We start from the raw sequence: 16457 nt of genomic DNA on the forward strand, positions 1-16457 counted from the left end.
AAAACAGGGGCCTTTTTACAGTACCTCCGTGAAAATTACAGAGCTATAAATATTACGATTTATATTGCTTGACATATGAATAACACTACAAATTGATGAGGCAGCGTACTATGGCAGAATTAAAAGAATACAAAACCTTGTAGACGTTGACTTATCAATGCACGCAACTATACCTACCTGTGAAGGCACCTAGCTATATACGTGTAGTTACCGTGTTATCAAAGTGCAGTGTCGGCTGCCGACAATTATGTAGTGATTTATATTGTTTTATAATAAAAGTGTAACAGAATGGAGTCAGATGATATCGTCGAGGATTTTAACTTGCTGGAGAACCGCAGGAAAGAAAAGGTATGTCTGCTAGACCATTTCATTTTGAAAATATTTTTTTTATTATAGAAATTAAGGTTATCTTCACGTGTCTTATTTTGAAACTCGTGGTTTTTAATGAAAATGATGTACAATATGCTTATTATGAAAGTTACAGTTAGAGATGAGATGATGATTCTTGGAATATTAAGAGAAGATTTTACGGTTTACTGAATATAGTTTTCCAGCTATCAGTTACAGTAACGTAAACGTGGTTACACATTGTTTCACAATATGATGAGAACATTTTATAGTTATTTCAAGTAACGGTGGGTCAAAACCTTCCACGCGCTAGTTCCTGATTCAATGAAATTTTATAGACGTTATTTAAGAATATTTTACAATTTTGGAAAATGCTATTGCCGTATTACGAAACTAAATATAAGTACCGCTATTGAAATGTGGAATATTTTTCATTGACAAATAATGGTTTTTATTAAAGTTTCGTCAAATAGCTCTTATTATCGTAGGTATTATTTTAGGGGCGGAATCTGTAATTTTGTTTGTTAATTAATATTTATGTGTAAAAAAAATTTCAGTTAAAAGTTACAGTAAATCAACTACACTACTTTTCGATTTTCACATCATTTTCACACAAGAGCGTAAGGGGCCTGTTTAGAGAAGGGTATAAATTAAATCCCAACTTATCTATAGGTCTTGCTGGATTACTAAAATCTGCGTGTCCAATGTTACATACAATGTGTTTTATGTTTTGATCAGCCTCAAAAGTTTGGTTAGCGTATTCTAACAATGATTGAATTGCAAAATTAAGGTGTGTAAATAACAACTCAGTATTTAGTGAATATTATTTTGTCCAAAATTTATGACGATAGGAATTCTTCAGCTAGTCCTAACCTGTCTATTTTATAGAGTTAGCAAAATTGATTTCATAACTCGTACTCTCTAGGTACTTTTCGATTAATGATAGAAACATTAGATACCGTGAGAAACATACACACCTTGATAAAATACCTACTATCTGTTGATAAGCGCATCTTATCAAAACGCTACTTGTTGCTAATAAAACCAGTCAGGCGTTACGTTTGTTTCGTCCATGGCAATTCCGTAGTCTATACTAATATTATAAAGAGGAAAACTTTGTTTGTTTGGTTGTAATGGATAAACTCAAAAACTACTGGACCGATTTTAAATATTCTTTCACCATTAGAAAGCTATATTATCTGCGAGTAACATAGGCTATATTTTATCCCGGTGCGGGAAGCAATTCCCACGGGACGCGGGTGAAACCACGCGAAAACGGCTAGTCTTGTATAAATTATTAGATATTATTGTTTCCAATATTCCTAATTAATAATAATTCGTTTATTGAAGGTCCACTTGCTTAGTAACAAAATACTTAAACTATGATAATAGGTAATACACACACAGATAAAATTGAAAATAATGCAATGTTTCGCTTCGCATGCAATGCAGATTGAATGAGAATGTTTGATGATAGCCTATCATCGAGCATTTTGTCAAAGTCAGCATCCTCAGAATGCCGTTCGAACTAAACCACTATCTCTCTGATTGAATGTCTTGCCTACCTTCAAACTGTTCTTTATAAGAAGTCATAAGTACATTCCTTCAATTTATAATAGGTCTCGAGAGACTACAATCGTTATAAAGAAGAAGGCATCCTTGCATGTAATGGAATGTTCCATGCAGCACAAAGGCTAGCCAAGCTTGGGAGTTTTGAGACTTACCGCGCTGGGCATGCATCTTGGTTAGTGCAGTGTAGGATATTTTAAACTTCAGAGATGATGGTGCCATAAAATCGTGGTGGCCTAGTGGTTAAACAACTAACCACTTAAGTATGAGTGTGTGGATTCGATTCCAGGCTGGGCAAATACCTATCTAACTTTTCTGTTTGTATGCACTTTCTAAGTATATTTGGACACCAATGACTGTGTTTCGGAAGGCACGTTAAACTGTAGGTCCGGCTGACACTCAACATCCCGTTGTAGTCAGAAGCCAGCCCGGTTGATCGGGTACAGGGTTGAGGACGTCAGCGAGGCGGTCGCTCCTTGTTGGTTGGTACTCAGCTTCATCCGGTTAGACTGGAAGCCGACCCCAACATAGTTGGGAAAAGGCTCGGGAGATGATGGATACCTCCAAGGCATTAGATATCACATTTGGTACTGTGTGGTATTTTATCGCCACCACTCGGTGGCTATAGCCCTTTACAGCGAGTTGCATCCCGTTCAGGTGAGATTGGTTATTGAGGCGGGGTAATTGGTTTGCCAGAAAATATGAATAAAATTATCGATTTCATTGGGAGCTTCGATGGTCTGATGATTTGTTGGGCAGGTTGGATGATTGACTGCCTCTTTTGTCTAGTTGTCGATAGCGCCACTGATCCCAAAGTCAAAGTATTTATTATTTGTAAAATATAGGTAAAAATAAAATCTAGATCTTAAAATCAAAATAGTGCGCTATGTTCTGTCTATGGTGAGACGTACAAATATGGTTTGGACCACAATAATAAGTATTAAAAATTCCCTTAAAAAGATACTAGAATTCAAATAAAAACTTCTTACAATTAAAAACTAGAATTAAATATCTAAGTTAGTCATTTGAGAACTCATCAACCGTGTAGAAACATTTCTCATTTAGAATTTTCCCTTACTCGAAGATGATTTAAATTACCATTTAGGTTATTAGGTTTTTTAGACAACCTAGAACGAGGAGTAGGAATAGAGAAGCGAAGCTCCGTTGACTTCACTTTGGTATCTGCAGATACTGACAACTGACTGAAGTCCTTAAAATATTCGGGATTTTAAATAAGTTTCTTATTTGCCACTCGGCCAAATATACTTGACAAAACCGTAAAATGTGAAAATTTTTGTGATTGGATCAAATTAAGTTGAAATGTTCATTTCAGTAATTATTGAGCATTTCATAAATAAAGTTGTAGCGATATCATAGATTTAGCTACAATAGACATTGAAAATAATGACCACGCTTGAGCACGGTCTAAAGAAAATATAGCGAATTATAGCGATTTGCGAATTATGAAGTCTTCAACAGCGAATGTTTTAGAAAGTAAGTACATTAAGACTTTATCAGAGTTATGAATATTGCTCGCACATTCCAATAATAAGGCTTAGCTTAGGATAGTCTCAATCCTCAGCCTATTCACTGTCCCTCTGCAGGTTACCGAGCTCCACCCTTTTCCTTTCTCCTGAATCTTTTAACATATTTTTTCCGAAATTTACTCCATTTAAAATTTCCTAAAGAAAAATTACTATTCACATTGATCTTGCCAGACTTTATCGAATAATTGGAGTTGACTGACAGAACGATAGTCATCTTCTTAGCTAGATATCTGAGATATTTCAGGTATGCGGTATGAATGTTTGTTACTCCGTCACGGCAGCAGTTAAACTGTTAGTTAATTAGAGGTTTGTAGTCGGGGAACTGTTTGGGGCAGTCGCCGGCGTCGCTGGCGGGTGACAAGCGTCAGTAGCGCGCGCATATACAGTCCGTGCGCTCGCCTCTGCGCACGCGCGCCGCACGACTTACAAATTATGTCATAGTGCGTTTACTTTCTTCACGAGTCGAGTAAACAAAATAAAGTGATCCCATTCAATCACATATGACACATTTGAACAACGGACAAAATGGAGGCTAAACCAGCGGTTGGTATTTTTTTTTCTTTTAATTATTATGTCGAGCGATTCTGAACAGAGCGACTTGTAATAAAATTGGCGTTAATTTTCTTTGCAGCATGCCTCCTATTGCAATTTATTTTGCTTGAAATGTTACAATCAATTTAAATGTACCGAATCTCGTACAAATGCGATGTGATATTGTTTTTCCGATGCTCCTTTGTTTTCTGTTAAGCCTATGTTTACGTTTATTGGTGTAGTAAATGTGTGGCCTTCTCCACGCGTCTGATGATACAGAAAATAATTAAAATGGACTGTGTAAAAAATATACAAAAATGTGCTTAAGCGATAGCAAAGAATATACTTATGTCTTTATAAGATTTTAATATTAATATGAATACAACGAAGACATTCTGGTTGGTAGGAACGTGATTTATGTTTAAGCTCGTTATGTGTCATTATTTTTAACTTCAAAATAAATATTTGATGACTTCACAGAGGTTGTGCTTGGTTTGACGATCTTTTTTAAAAGCTTGGAATACTGGTGATTATTTTTACTGGAAGGTCTATATTTTTTTAATCTTCAGGTGTCTTACCTTTCTTAATAACGAGTTAATATCTTAGATTGCGTTTCTCACAATGCTTCTTGTCTAGCCTTATAAATCAAGTATGTAGGTAGGTAAACGCTAAGTTTTTGTGTACTTAATTAAAATCAGTAGGAGTGTCGTATCTACCTACTTAGTTATTGTTCAAATTTTTTACGAACGAGTCTTGGGACCAAATATTAATGTGTCCATCATAGACAACAATATAAATACCTGTGTGCAGATTTTTTTACCCGTACATATCTATTATATAATTATGGGTAAAGAATAAGTAAAAGAAATAAGCAAAAATCTGACTTTTAGAAATTAGGTACTAAAACAATTTCTTTTCTGAACAAGATAAATATTTAAAATATTTAAGGTAGGTAAACTAGGGAACATTTCTAGTGACTTTCTTAAATACCTGCTATCCCGAATTGAAAGCAACAGAAAATGTATTTCTTATCAACGGCGTACACATTAGTAGGTACTCATTTAGTATAGGAGTCAGTTCATCTAAATACAAAGTAATTGTTTCATTAATAAATCTTATGTTTGCAGATAAGTAGAGATGGGCGACAAGTTAATGACTTTATGATTGCTCTGTTAAATTAATGGCAGTGACTGCTTTAAGATTTCTAGTCGTTTGAACTTTGCTTAGCTAAAAATGCCTATAGAAATTAGCATTTTTGTAATGTATACTAATAATAGGGTATAATAAATAGGAAACATTTTTAAAGCCTCCGAAACTACTGAATCGATTTCTATTTTTTTCTATTGGTAGGTAAGCTACACTCTTCCTGAGTAACATAGGCTATATTTTGTTCGAATATTGGCAATAGTTCCCTCGGGACGCGGGTGAAACCGCGGAAAAACGCCTAGTACAGTTACCGGCACGGATGTCGGGCCCTGACCTTCACCTGCGCACAAGCGATTTACTGCCTTATTGCCTTATGCGTACGGGTGCGCAAAGCGATCCCCACTCTTCCGCCGAGAGCCCGACATCCGTGCCGGTAACTGTAAGTTATAGATACTTACCTTTTCATGTACTAGTTAACTTTAAAGCTTGTCTTTCATTCGTAATTAATGGAGTAGGGCCGTTTTTTCAAACTTGTAAATATAGTTCAGATTTATTTTATGTACTCTTTATGTATTACAATTTATACTAAAATCACTTCAACAAATAAGTTTGATTATATTCACTAGAGGTAGAGACCGCATTGGCCTAACGAAAAAAAACTTCAGCTCGTACTTAAACAGAAATATTCATATTTTTATTGCTGATATTAAAATCTGTGTACCACGAATTGAACCTGTTTTTACAACAGATAATAATTTTGTTAAAGCAACGTCTATTTTAAGACAAAATGTCTTAATTAGTTTTTAATACTAAACCACCAAAAAAACTGCGATAGTGAGCAAAACTTATGAAATAGGTACCTATGTAACACGACAATTTACAGAGACTAACTTTAATGTGATAACTTTATATCACATGCTTGTCATTATTAATTATATTTAAACAAGAAGCTCCTGTAAAATCCACTAATTAATATATTTTTCATCAAATGTGCTTAACTAAAAAAATAATTCACCAAATAGTTCATTGACTCCTTGTGTAGTATTGAATTAACTTTTTGAGTCGTATCCATCAATTTCTTCCAAAAAGACCTTTATACTCATTAAATACAATAATTATCTTTCTCTTTAAAAAAAGGATAAACTATGCCTGCCTTGATAATAATACGGTTTTGTTATATTGTGTAAATATACAACAATAAGAAATATAGGTATAAGCATACTGAAAAAGGAAACAAACTCAACCGTTTTCATAAAATAATAACGCTTATAACTAACCTGCTCTTTGTAAATCCTCTTAGAAAAAATAATTGTCCATTAAAGAAAACCTTTTCGAGCTGCTTTTCAGTTGTAACTGTATGAGAAAACACGAAGTTACCTTACTTTCTGATCTTTATTATAAATAGTTTACAACGTAATATTTTCTTCTTTATCCAAACTTAAGTAAACTGTTGACGATGATGCAAGATTGCATTGGAATCCATAACTCCAAAATTTAATTCAAATAAGTATGTTGTTACCGTGTTAACTAGGTCAATAGATCTATAATGCACTTATTGAAAGAAGCCTTCATTCAATTTCCAAACAAGTTTCTGCTATATCTATTTGCATTTTAAATTTTCCATTAGCAAGTGTTTGAAATCATCTTCAAAGAGTGTATTGTGTGTTGATAATCTATTGTTTCATTTGTTATCAGGGATTTATTAATCAATTAAGTTCTCGTTAAGCACTTATTGGTTTGTTGTTAATTTACAGAGATAACGGTAAAGGTTACGACGCAGTACCTAGGTTTTAAAAATGACTTCTCTAAACTTAAACTTCTTAACTTGATTCGTCGAATCAGAATACTGCTTTTTTTTCACGTTATCTGTCCTTTTGGAAGAACTTAGCACCCCAAGATAAATAGTAACCATCCTCGATAAATGGGCTATTTAAGACTGAGGGAATTTTTCAAATTGGACTAATAGTAGTTCAGTTAGCAAATGAACAAACTAGGTAACTCTTTAGCTTTACAATATTCGTATCTACAATAGATAGAAATTAACTATCGAGGCATAAATCTAGGTATCTCTCATTTGTTTTGGTGATATGTGTTTTTTTTTAATTAGTAAAAGCTATAACTTAACTCTGATTAGCATAATGGGATCCTGCATAAAGTACTCGTTACGACTATAAAACACCCACGTGACGATTTCACGGCTAATCGAATATTTGAGCTCAATGTGATCGATACTAAAATCATTAAGTACAACTCGTTTCCAGTAATAACATTCCTAAAGTTATTGTGAAATGAAGGTGATTTTAAGAACAACTCAATTACCGTTACGACGTTACAAGCATACTAATTACCCCAGGAAGAGCATGTGTTGGTACATTTTATTATATCTCATTCGTGCTTGAGAATAAATCTGAGAACAAACGACTACGTTGTATTCTTAATGCATCTCATTTACAACTTTCATAGCTTCAAAAGGGACGAATTTTTATGTCAAGGTTTACTACTTCTTTTTAAACGGTTTTATTTTTCATATAAAATGCCTGGCATCATTACGTGGAATTCCTGAACATAAAATAGTGAAATCAAAGTCCTTATTCACATTCTTTACTTGACGACCCTTTTCGCAGTAATGTAAGATGACGCGATGTACCATATTCTAATTGTCCAAGGTATAATGGAGGGTCAGTTTAAATATAATGTTTAATCATAATTCGATTGACTACTGAACTCTATTCTCATAAAAAAGCACCCTTCAGGATTTTATGATTAAATAAATATCAGAAATAGAGAAAACACAATGGTACCGGACTTGAGAATTCCGAATTGGTTTCGACGACTACTAAGTTAACTAATCAATCTAGTTTGTACATAGTACTTCATAAAATGCCAATACTCTTGATTGCACTCACAAAAAGTCGTTCGGAAACTAATGAGGCCATTGCCAAGCGTGACAATGTCCAACTTTGCAAGCGAACAGAATAATAAACTCAGTCTTTATAAGATTACGACACTACACTAACTAGTCGTCTAGATATCTAAACAAATATACTTGCTGTAAAGTCCTGTAATTCACGATTTAAATCCCATAAAATCTTATCAATTTGAAATAAGTCCTATTATGCCAAGGTCGACTTCTTCAATTATTTATTAATGGCTTGGTGAGTCGGTGCTATAAAACCAAGTGATTGGAGTTTATTACTTCACTAGTTGTGCCCCTGATTTCGATTCTCTCTTAGTATTTACTGGAGTGAAAGTACATCCATAATTCATCTGCCTAGTCTTTTCCCAACAATCTAGGGGTTGACTTCCAATTTAACCGCATTCAGCTGAGTACCAGTGTTTTACATGGAGCCTAGCTGACCTCTTAAGCCCAGTCATCCGCGCAAACTAACACCCCTTTAAGACTGATTGTCAGACTTACTGGCTTCTACTACCCGTAACAACACCCTTAATTGTGACTTTAAATCACGATAACAACCATACAGTACCTGCCATGTTGCGTAGATTTTACTTTACAGGGAAGAAATCATTCGTACGGAGAGATTAGACTCTGTCTAGACATTGAACGTCATGTTAATATTTGCCGTCTTATAAGCCGTGATGAGAATACGATAACTGTTGGGACTTGTCGACATGACGGCTTGTTCTTGTTCATGCATGTCTAAAGATTTGGCAGTATCATCAGAGGCCCCTAGAGCTAACCCTGCCGGGTTCGCGATTGGTTAAACGGCAAGCCATCCAGAAGGAAGATGGTTGGATATAGAGGTAGACATGTTAAAATACGATGGCACATGTACCAGACTGTTACGAAATATTTGTTTTTTTTTTCTGTGTTCTTAGGAGTAATGTTCGGATTGAGTTGACCTATTTGAAAACCTCGTACCAATGGAAAGCTACTTTCTTAGTGAGTCCTTAGAGTTCTTAGTGATCCTTAACATAGTACGGGTAGAAGTTCCTTATGGACGGCACTGAACTTCGGGAATCTGACCCTTATTTCGGAAAAGACTGTTGTTCGACTCCTTCGATGAATAAAAATCCGAGTAAAGTGAGTTGTTTTTTGAGCCAGTTGCATCATCTTACAGTTACTCGACTGCAAGCGCCATTCTCCAAATATGGTCTGTATTTCATTGTCATACCGATGACTTGAAACTCTTGGTACATCCCATTTACTTGTAGACTTCATAATAATATGGAAGTTTACTGGAATGATTGTAGAATTAATAACCGTTGACCCCTGAGTCATACAAGTGATTTAGAAAAGGGAGATCCCCTGGTTTTAAATCAAATACTTCAAAGAACTTGGTCAATATCATTGTTTTATAAGTTATTTCTTCATTCAAATATAAATGTATAGTTATAGTACGTACAGTCACATAGATAAACCAGTGTTCTGTAGATACAAAACAAAAAGTGAAGTGCTAGTGCAACTAATGTTGCTTTGTAGCGATATCTTCTTATATTGTTTCTGCAAATATTGTTCGATACATAGAAGCCACTTGTGTACTATACAAAGGTTACTAAGTACATAAAGGAAAGTGAAATACATACAACCGACGTTCCTACAATTAACAGCAAAGACAATTGCTTTAAAGAGTCAAAGATATTTTTGAGGACGATTTCCAATACGGATTATTATTACGAATTCGGCTTGTACTCAATAGACTTATAAATAATTATTTTCATTACCATTATCTTCAAATAGGATATTATATATTTTAGACGTTTTTAATACTGGAATAATATGGCGTTAAAATTGTTCATCTCTATTCATATTTAACGTCAGCGGTCAGTAGTAAGTTCAATGTATTGACAGCTAAACATAATACAACAGCATAGCATGTACGGGTACACAACAACGCGCGATTACCATTCGAAAGTGAATGTGACAATACCGACGCTCTCTCCTCACAACCTCGGACAAAATCCACATTTAATCTTACCCATCTTTCATTTAACGCCGTTCCCATATGCTATCTATCTGCTGATTTCTTTACTAGAGATGGATTTTATGAACATTCCAAGGGGTGCCAGGTTGATCGGGTTGAAAAGGTCCGATAGGATGTCACTCTATGTAAAATACTGGTGATGGTAGCTACATCCGATTAGACTGGATGCCGACACCAAAAGAGCTAGGAAAAGGCTAGGCAGATAATGAAGAATTTTTAAATTGAAATACCAGTAGTGTAAAATTCCTATCCCCAGGCAAAACAACAAATGAGAAAATATTGGGAAACACCGCTAATGACAAACACCCGGTCGAACACAATGCGCTTGAGCACGTGGATAATAAAAATATTTATATATTATCCTACTGTTCGCGAGAACAATAGATATATCATAATATATAAATAAGTATGAGTGTAAGGAATAAAGTAAATAAATCTAGTAGTAGTTGTAGCAATAAAAACTCATAAAATAAGTCCAGATTTAAATATACATGAAAAAAGTTTGAATATACCCAAAATAACTAGTTTTATTAAAGCCCAATGATATGTGAGTTAAACCGTTAAACAAACAAAAGATTAGTTTCATCAGAAATTCACACAATTCTCCAGTTAATTGTCTTCGGCGTTTAAAAATTCAGCTCGAAAGTAATGAATCAAGAAAGTATGTATATTTGATGTGTACCGCCGGCCAATAAAACACGCGTTACTCAATTTTAACAGAGCATAAAATAATGTAAACGTCGCCAATATGGAAGGAATGGATTAGCTGAGTTTGTTCTTTAATGCTAATCTGTTACAAAACATAACACCCAAAACAGAAACACGATAAACTTTGGAAAGAAATTATGTAATAGTTGGCTGTCGCGGTAATGGAGAACCGGTCCTTATCTGTCGGCCCAATGTTCCGAAACAACGGTTATATTTTTCCTTAAATTGTGGCAGGTTGCACGCCACCATTACGACAAGTTTTCTCCATAATTCTGCGGGCGTCACATCTTTTACCCAAAAACAACTTTTAATAAAAAATGCCGGAGAGTCCCACATTTTTTAAACGACTTCGGTCCGCTATCTTATATTGTACGTAAATACTTTATGTTAAGATAAATAAAGGTTTACGTTTTAAAGTGTTATCACGCGTCAAAATCCTTATAAGTGTATTGACAGCACTTGAAATGATAAGAATGCGCGAGTAGGTGAAGTAGCGACTTTGGCCGCATTTATTGGTACCTAAGTGCCTTCTACAGAGGACATTATTGTCTTCTAATCGTTTGTCTAATTCCTAACAAGAGGAAGACGTATATAATTCTATTTAAGATCCCTTCACGTGGAACAATCTTATCTACATTAGCATTATGGTTATCATCTTAATCTGAGATAATACTTTCCAACATTAGGCCGTAGAATGATCAACATCTTAAATTCACAATGACACAGCGTTGTTAGTATATAACATCTTTTACGTTAATGTAGACTAGTACTACCTTAATTTTCTATGCATGCATGTTATAAATGTATAGATAATGCTTGCTTGGCATGTTTGTTGCTGTTTATCGTTAAAACTTCTGTGTATACTTTGAAGGCACACGGTTACAGTGACAACTTTTAGTCCACCGACAGTTTGTTCGGGCTCATAAATCAGTATTGAAATGAATGGTACCTACCATAGCATCGATCATGTATTTGGCTGGTATCATACTAAATTTGATCTCTCAATTATTTTTTTTTTACATCTATCTGGCCAATTGCCGGCCGACTGTTAAAACTGCAGTGTCAAAGACTTTTTGACCATGTCTAAGAAGTGTTTCCCTTGGGACCCGGGTGGAAGCTACTCCAACTCCAATATAATATGCTAGTCTGTTATATGCCTTTGGCAGGTGTCCATTCCCTTTAACATTGATTGCGTTGGCCGAGACAGGTTACGTCATAGTAGCTTGCATTCGACTGTACCAGATACGAGAGCGCCAGTTTTACTTATTGACGAACCATACTTGAGATAATTTACGAAATCCGACTTATCTGATATGCTTTAGTCCACATGATTCTAAAGTTTCTTTGACGCTCAAGATCTTAACACAGAAGAGTACATATGGTCTTACTACAAAAACTTAAACATGTGTCAAACATTTGTCTAAAAGAAATGTGGCTGCAAAATGGACCTTATTTCAACGTCCTAATTTGTCATTTTTTTAGATAGGTGTTAAAAGTTTTTGTGGTAAGACGGTTTATGTTCTCTTTAGAAGGTATTCATAATCTTTCTATTAAGCCTGATTAGCGTTTTTAAATACTAGAATTTCAATTCACATAATAAAAATAAGTACAAAACACACAGATATTTTCCCGTGTATCGGTAGGCACTTGAAGATTTGGTATTTATGTAAGGTTTTCCTCAAATCCGTGTGTGAATTGACCGATCAACCAAAAAAATCACAATAAGTATTAATTCGATTAATCGTCCTCGTTTATCGATTTGCCAACATTGTCTGTAGATATTAGTACTTTGGATGGTTTCTTGACCACCACTTTTTTCTTACCAGTAAAAAATTGGATTAGTAAGTTACTTTTTGCTAATTAAAATGTATAACAAAAGATTTTTCTTGTAAATCTGGATTCTGTAGATTCGTGTGAAGCCGAGACCTTCGTTATGTTTCGCTGCAATTTGCTTGCCTTGACACACTCGGCCAAGACAGTGGAAAACATTTTATCCAAATAATTATTCTTAGTGCGTTCTAATACTTACCCATATGCATTGAGGATAATGCTGTAGTATCGCATAATAAGTAACTTGTGTCTGCGTAAATGTTGTTTTTGCTTAATTTTTACTGGCGTATAGTAATTATATCTATAACCTTGACAACTGAAACCTTCTTATTCTTTACCTATCGGAACGGGCGTTAAGTTTGTTAAAAAATAATATTCAGTGCAAAAATATTTAAATAACCATTATTGAAAGGAAAATGCCACTTTTAAATCAATTTCTATACTTAACTAATAAATATGTATGTCTAACCAATATTATTATTTTACGTAGGTACAAGTGTTAAGAATCATTCACGTCGGTTTAAGATGAACTTATTTTATCTAGGTGTCTATGAACTATTTACAAAATAATCGATTAAGCAAGCATATAACATAAACTATAAACAATCCTTTGTAAATCCCACATAATATTGACAAACACGAGAATTAATTTTGCAAGCAATCTATAAAAGGAAGTAGGTATGTTGACATTTTCTAAAAATAACTGTATTGCCGTCCAATAAAATGTTGCATCAAGATGTACCGGTCCAATTTTGTTTAAAACCGAAAAAAATAAAAACAGTCGCAACTCATAAAAGTCCAATTAATTTTTGTAATAAAATTCTAGATAAAACATTTAATACCTATATAACAATATTATTGTAATAAATATGTCAGAAACAGGTTTTATTTCAATCTCTATTAACGTTCTGTGTTTTTGGTTCTTAACACTAGGTATGCTTTTCAATTTATTATGTTTTATTTAATAACTTCTTTTAACCGTTTTGTTTGATTGTCTTGATTGCGAACCAAGAACCAACTCAACGGAATAGGTAGGTATGCTATAGTAGCTAGGTATATAGAAATGCACAAAGCAATCTGTTTAATTAATATCTCACTACAAATTGTTTCAGCGGCTAGGAATTAGTAGACCAGTTATCTTACTTCGAAATAGGTATTTATAATGCCATACGATTATGGATTATACTACAGTAAACTTGAACATCTTTGGCAGTTATGGGTAGGTAGAAGCCAGTGAGTTGCCCGACGGGGTAACTAGGTTGAGGAGGTCAGATAGACAGTCGCTCTATGTAAAACTGTACTCAGCTGCATCCTGTTAGGTAGCCGAGATATAGTTGGGAAAGGCTAGGCGAATGATTGTATTTACTTGTGGGACTTTTGCTTTTACCTTCAAAGAGAAACAGATGGGTTCTGAGAACAGTACAGTAACTAAGTCATACCTGGAAGCTACTTATTAATATTTGGCTTACCTATAGAGAAAGTTTATCAATAATTTTTATTTGTTATTCAACATGTTAAAGTTACGGTAAGGCATTATTAATGGAACAGATAAATTGAAAAAATTGGAAAATAGGATTGCTAACACACGGGCGCTTGAAGTTAAAGAATATACAAAATCCATCACTATCGTTCTTGCTGTCATAAAATGCACCATTGTTTTATGTTCGTATAAACATTAAAATAATCTGTCGTCTGTTTAGAAGGCGCAACGCATAGCATCGTCAGTCAAGGCAGCCACAGTCTTCCTTCCTCTTATTAATAATGTCTTTGACCTCTATAGGGAATGTTCTGTTAAGCTATTACTATTACCAAGTATTACAGGTACTTAGCGATTGAAAATTACCAATAAACACTTTATTTTCAGGTGACACTTAATAAATAAATGGATTATAGATACTATTTTGTAGATAAGTAATACATAAAATACACCACATTAAACACTTAGTGCGCTTCTTCCTCTCTCCTACTATTGTAGGTATATGCTGTGCAAGATAGGGTCCATTATTGTGACATAAATTACCTGTACACCAACAACTGTAAACATGGTACGCATTAAAGTAGGTATTGAGTATACTAAGTTATGAGTTTCGTAACCATTCTATCAACGTTTAAATCACATAAATCTACAGAGAATAATTAACTCCGTACGCGTGCGTTATTAATCTTTATTCGCGGCTATTAAATGACAATAAAACTCTATAATGTAACAGTGCTATTTATACCGTAATATTTTCTATCCAATCAAAATCATGTCTACGCTCATTCTAACAATATACTCGGCCCACGCTGCAGAGGATTCAATCCAATAATACAATTGTGATCATTACTGTCCACGGAGAATTAGTCATAGGATTCCTTAACATTCATTCATATGCAAACCAGCTTTTTTCCTTCATGTTTATTTCAAATGCCAACGAACCGGTGACAAACAATAAAATAAACCAAATACCTATTCTTATTTAAAACAATGTTTGTTTTTATAAATATTGTTTTTACTGTAAATAGATATAAAATACCTTTATTGTTTTAAAAATAAATTTAGTGTGTGGTCTCGGGTGTACACTCAATAAAAGACTGGTAACTTATTGTTTCTTCACAACGATATGCCGTTACATAAATAAAATTCTTTTTATAATTAAATTCTGTAAACTATTTAGGAAAATTGATCACAATTTTAGCCGTCGGTAAAGGATCCAAAAGCGGCAAGTGACTTTAATTGCTCCGTGGCCTGACCACAGTATTAAATCCAGTTTATACCAGTTTCGCATCTCGTGTTCATCAGGAATTCGAGACATGGGCCGCCCCGAATTTAGCACGATAATTTAGCTTCCACTTAGTTTTAATTAAGCCTACGATCTTTAATGAAAAATTGGACACAATGACTATCAAGTTTCACTAATATTTAGATTACTACTAACACGCTCGCGTTTCTGAGGAAATTAATAAACGTGAAAAGTAATACATATATCGTTTGCGGATCGAGTTAGTTAGGTTTTACGAGTAGGCCATTGCTAGCTAGCGTGTGGGTATCGTGTTTACGTAAATTGATTTGTATATTCGTTTTAATAACCGCAGTTGTATATTCCATGTAGGTAGCTACTATGCTTAATATAAGTACTTACAAACATTCATCATACACATGATATGGAACATAAAACCATTCTACTCATTAGAACACACTTGAGTGCATTAAAATCTGGTTCTACTTCTAAATATGTACCTATATGAAAATTTTAATTCTAGTGACTGTTTTACCTTGAACAACTGCTCTGAAGTGTATAAATTACAATGGAATATAGAAAACATAAAAATATCCTGGTACCCTTAAGCGTTTTATATTGCGTGGCGCAATAACATAGAGTTGCGCAGACTTATTGATTTAACTCAAACATAAACACTTGCACACACACACACACACACTCACATTTATATGTACATCTCTTAGTGGAGTAGATGTGCATGTATGTATATCATTTTGAGAGAATATAGAATTTATTAATATTGATAGAGATATTCAATTCAATTCAGAAAAGCTACTATCACGTTACACAATATAAAATGATCAGGACAAAAATTATATCTTCGTTCTTAACTGTGAATTCATGTCTTTACCATACATACTCGCTATTTTGCGGAACAACGTGCTGTTTTCTTTTTTTTTTTTTTGTTATTTTTTATTTGTAGTTTTGTTAATTTAAGGCTTTTATATTCTTACTGTTATTGATAGAAGGATGGATATTGTAACTGTAAATATCGAATAAACTTTAAAACGAATCTTCTTTCTCCTGCCCTGTTCCCAAATATTACTTGGGGTCGGCGCAATATGTCATTTTCT

At 34.1% G+C, this 16457-nt stretch overlaps 1 protein-coding gene across 2 annotated transcripts in view; it reads left to right on the plus strand.

The window, feature by feature from the left end:
- LOC124645055 (peptide transporter family 1) overlaps positions 1-16457 on the plus strand; it is a 38222-nt gene continuing 21765 nt past the window's right edge. The window contains exon 1 of one of the 2 annotated variants that reach the window (XM_047184791.1): positions 1-348. In XM_047184791.1, the coding sequence (XP_047040747.1) occupies positions 289-348 (60 nt within the window). In that variant the 5' untranslated portion in view covers positions 1-288. Of the gene's footprint in view, positions 349-3838; positions 4008-16457 lie in introns of those variants that run through there. The other variant, XM_047184792.1, reaches the window with a different exon arrangement.

This window comes from Helicoverpa zea, chromosome 31 (assembly GCF_022581195.2).
Source record: "Helicoverpa zea isolate HzStark_Cry1AcR chromosome 31, ilHelZeax1.1, whole genome shotgun sequence".
NCBI lineage: Eukaryota > Metazoa > Arthropoda > Insecta > Lepidoptera > Noctuidae > Helicoverpa > Helicoverpa zea.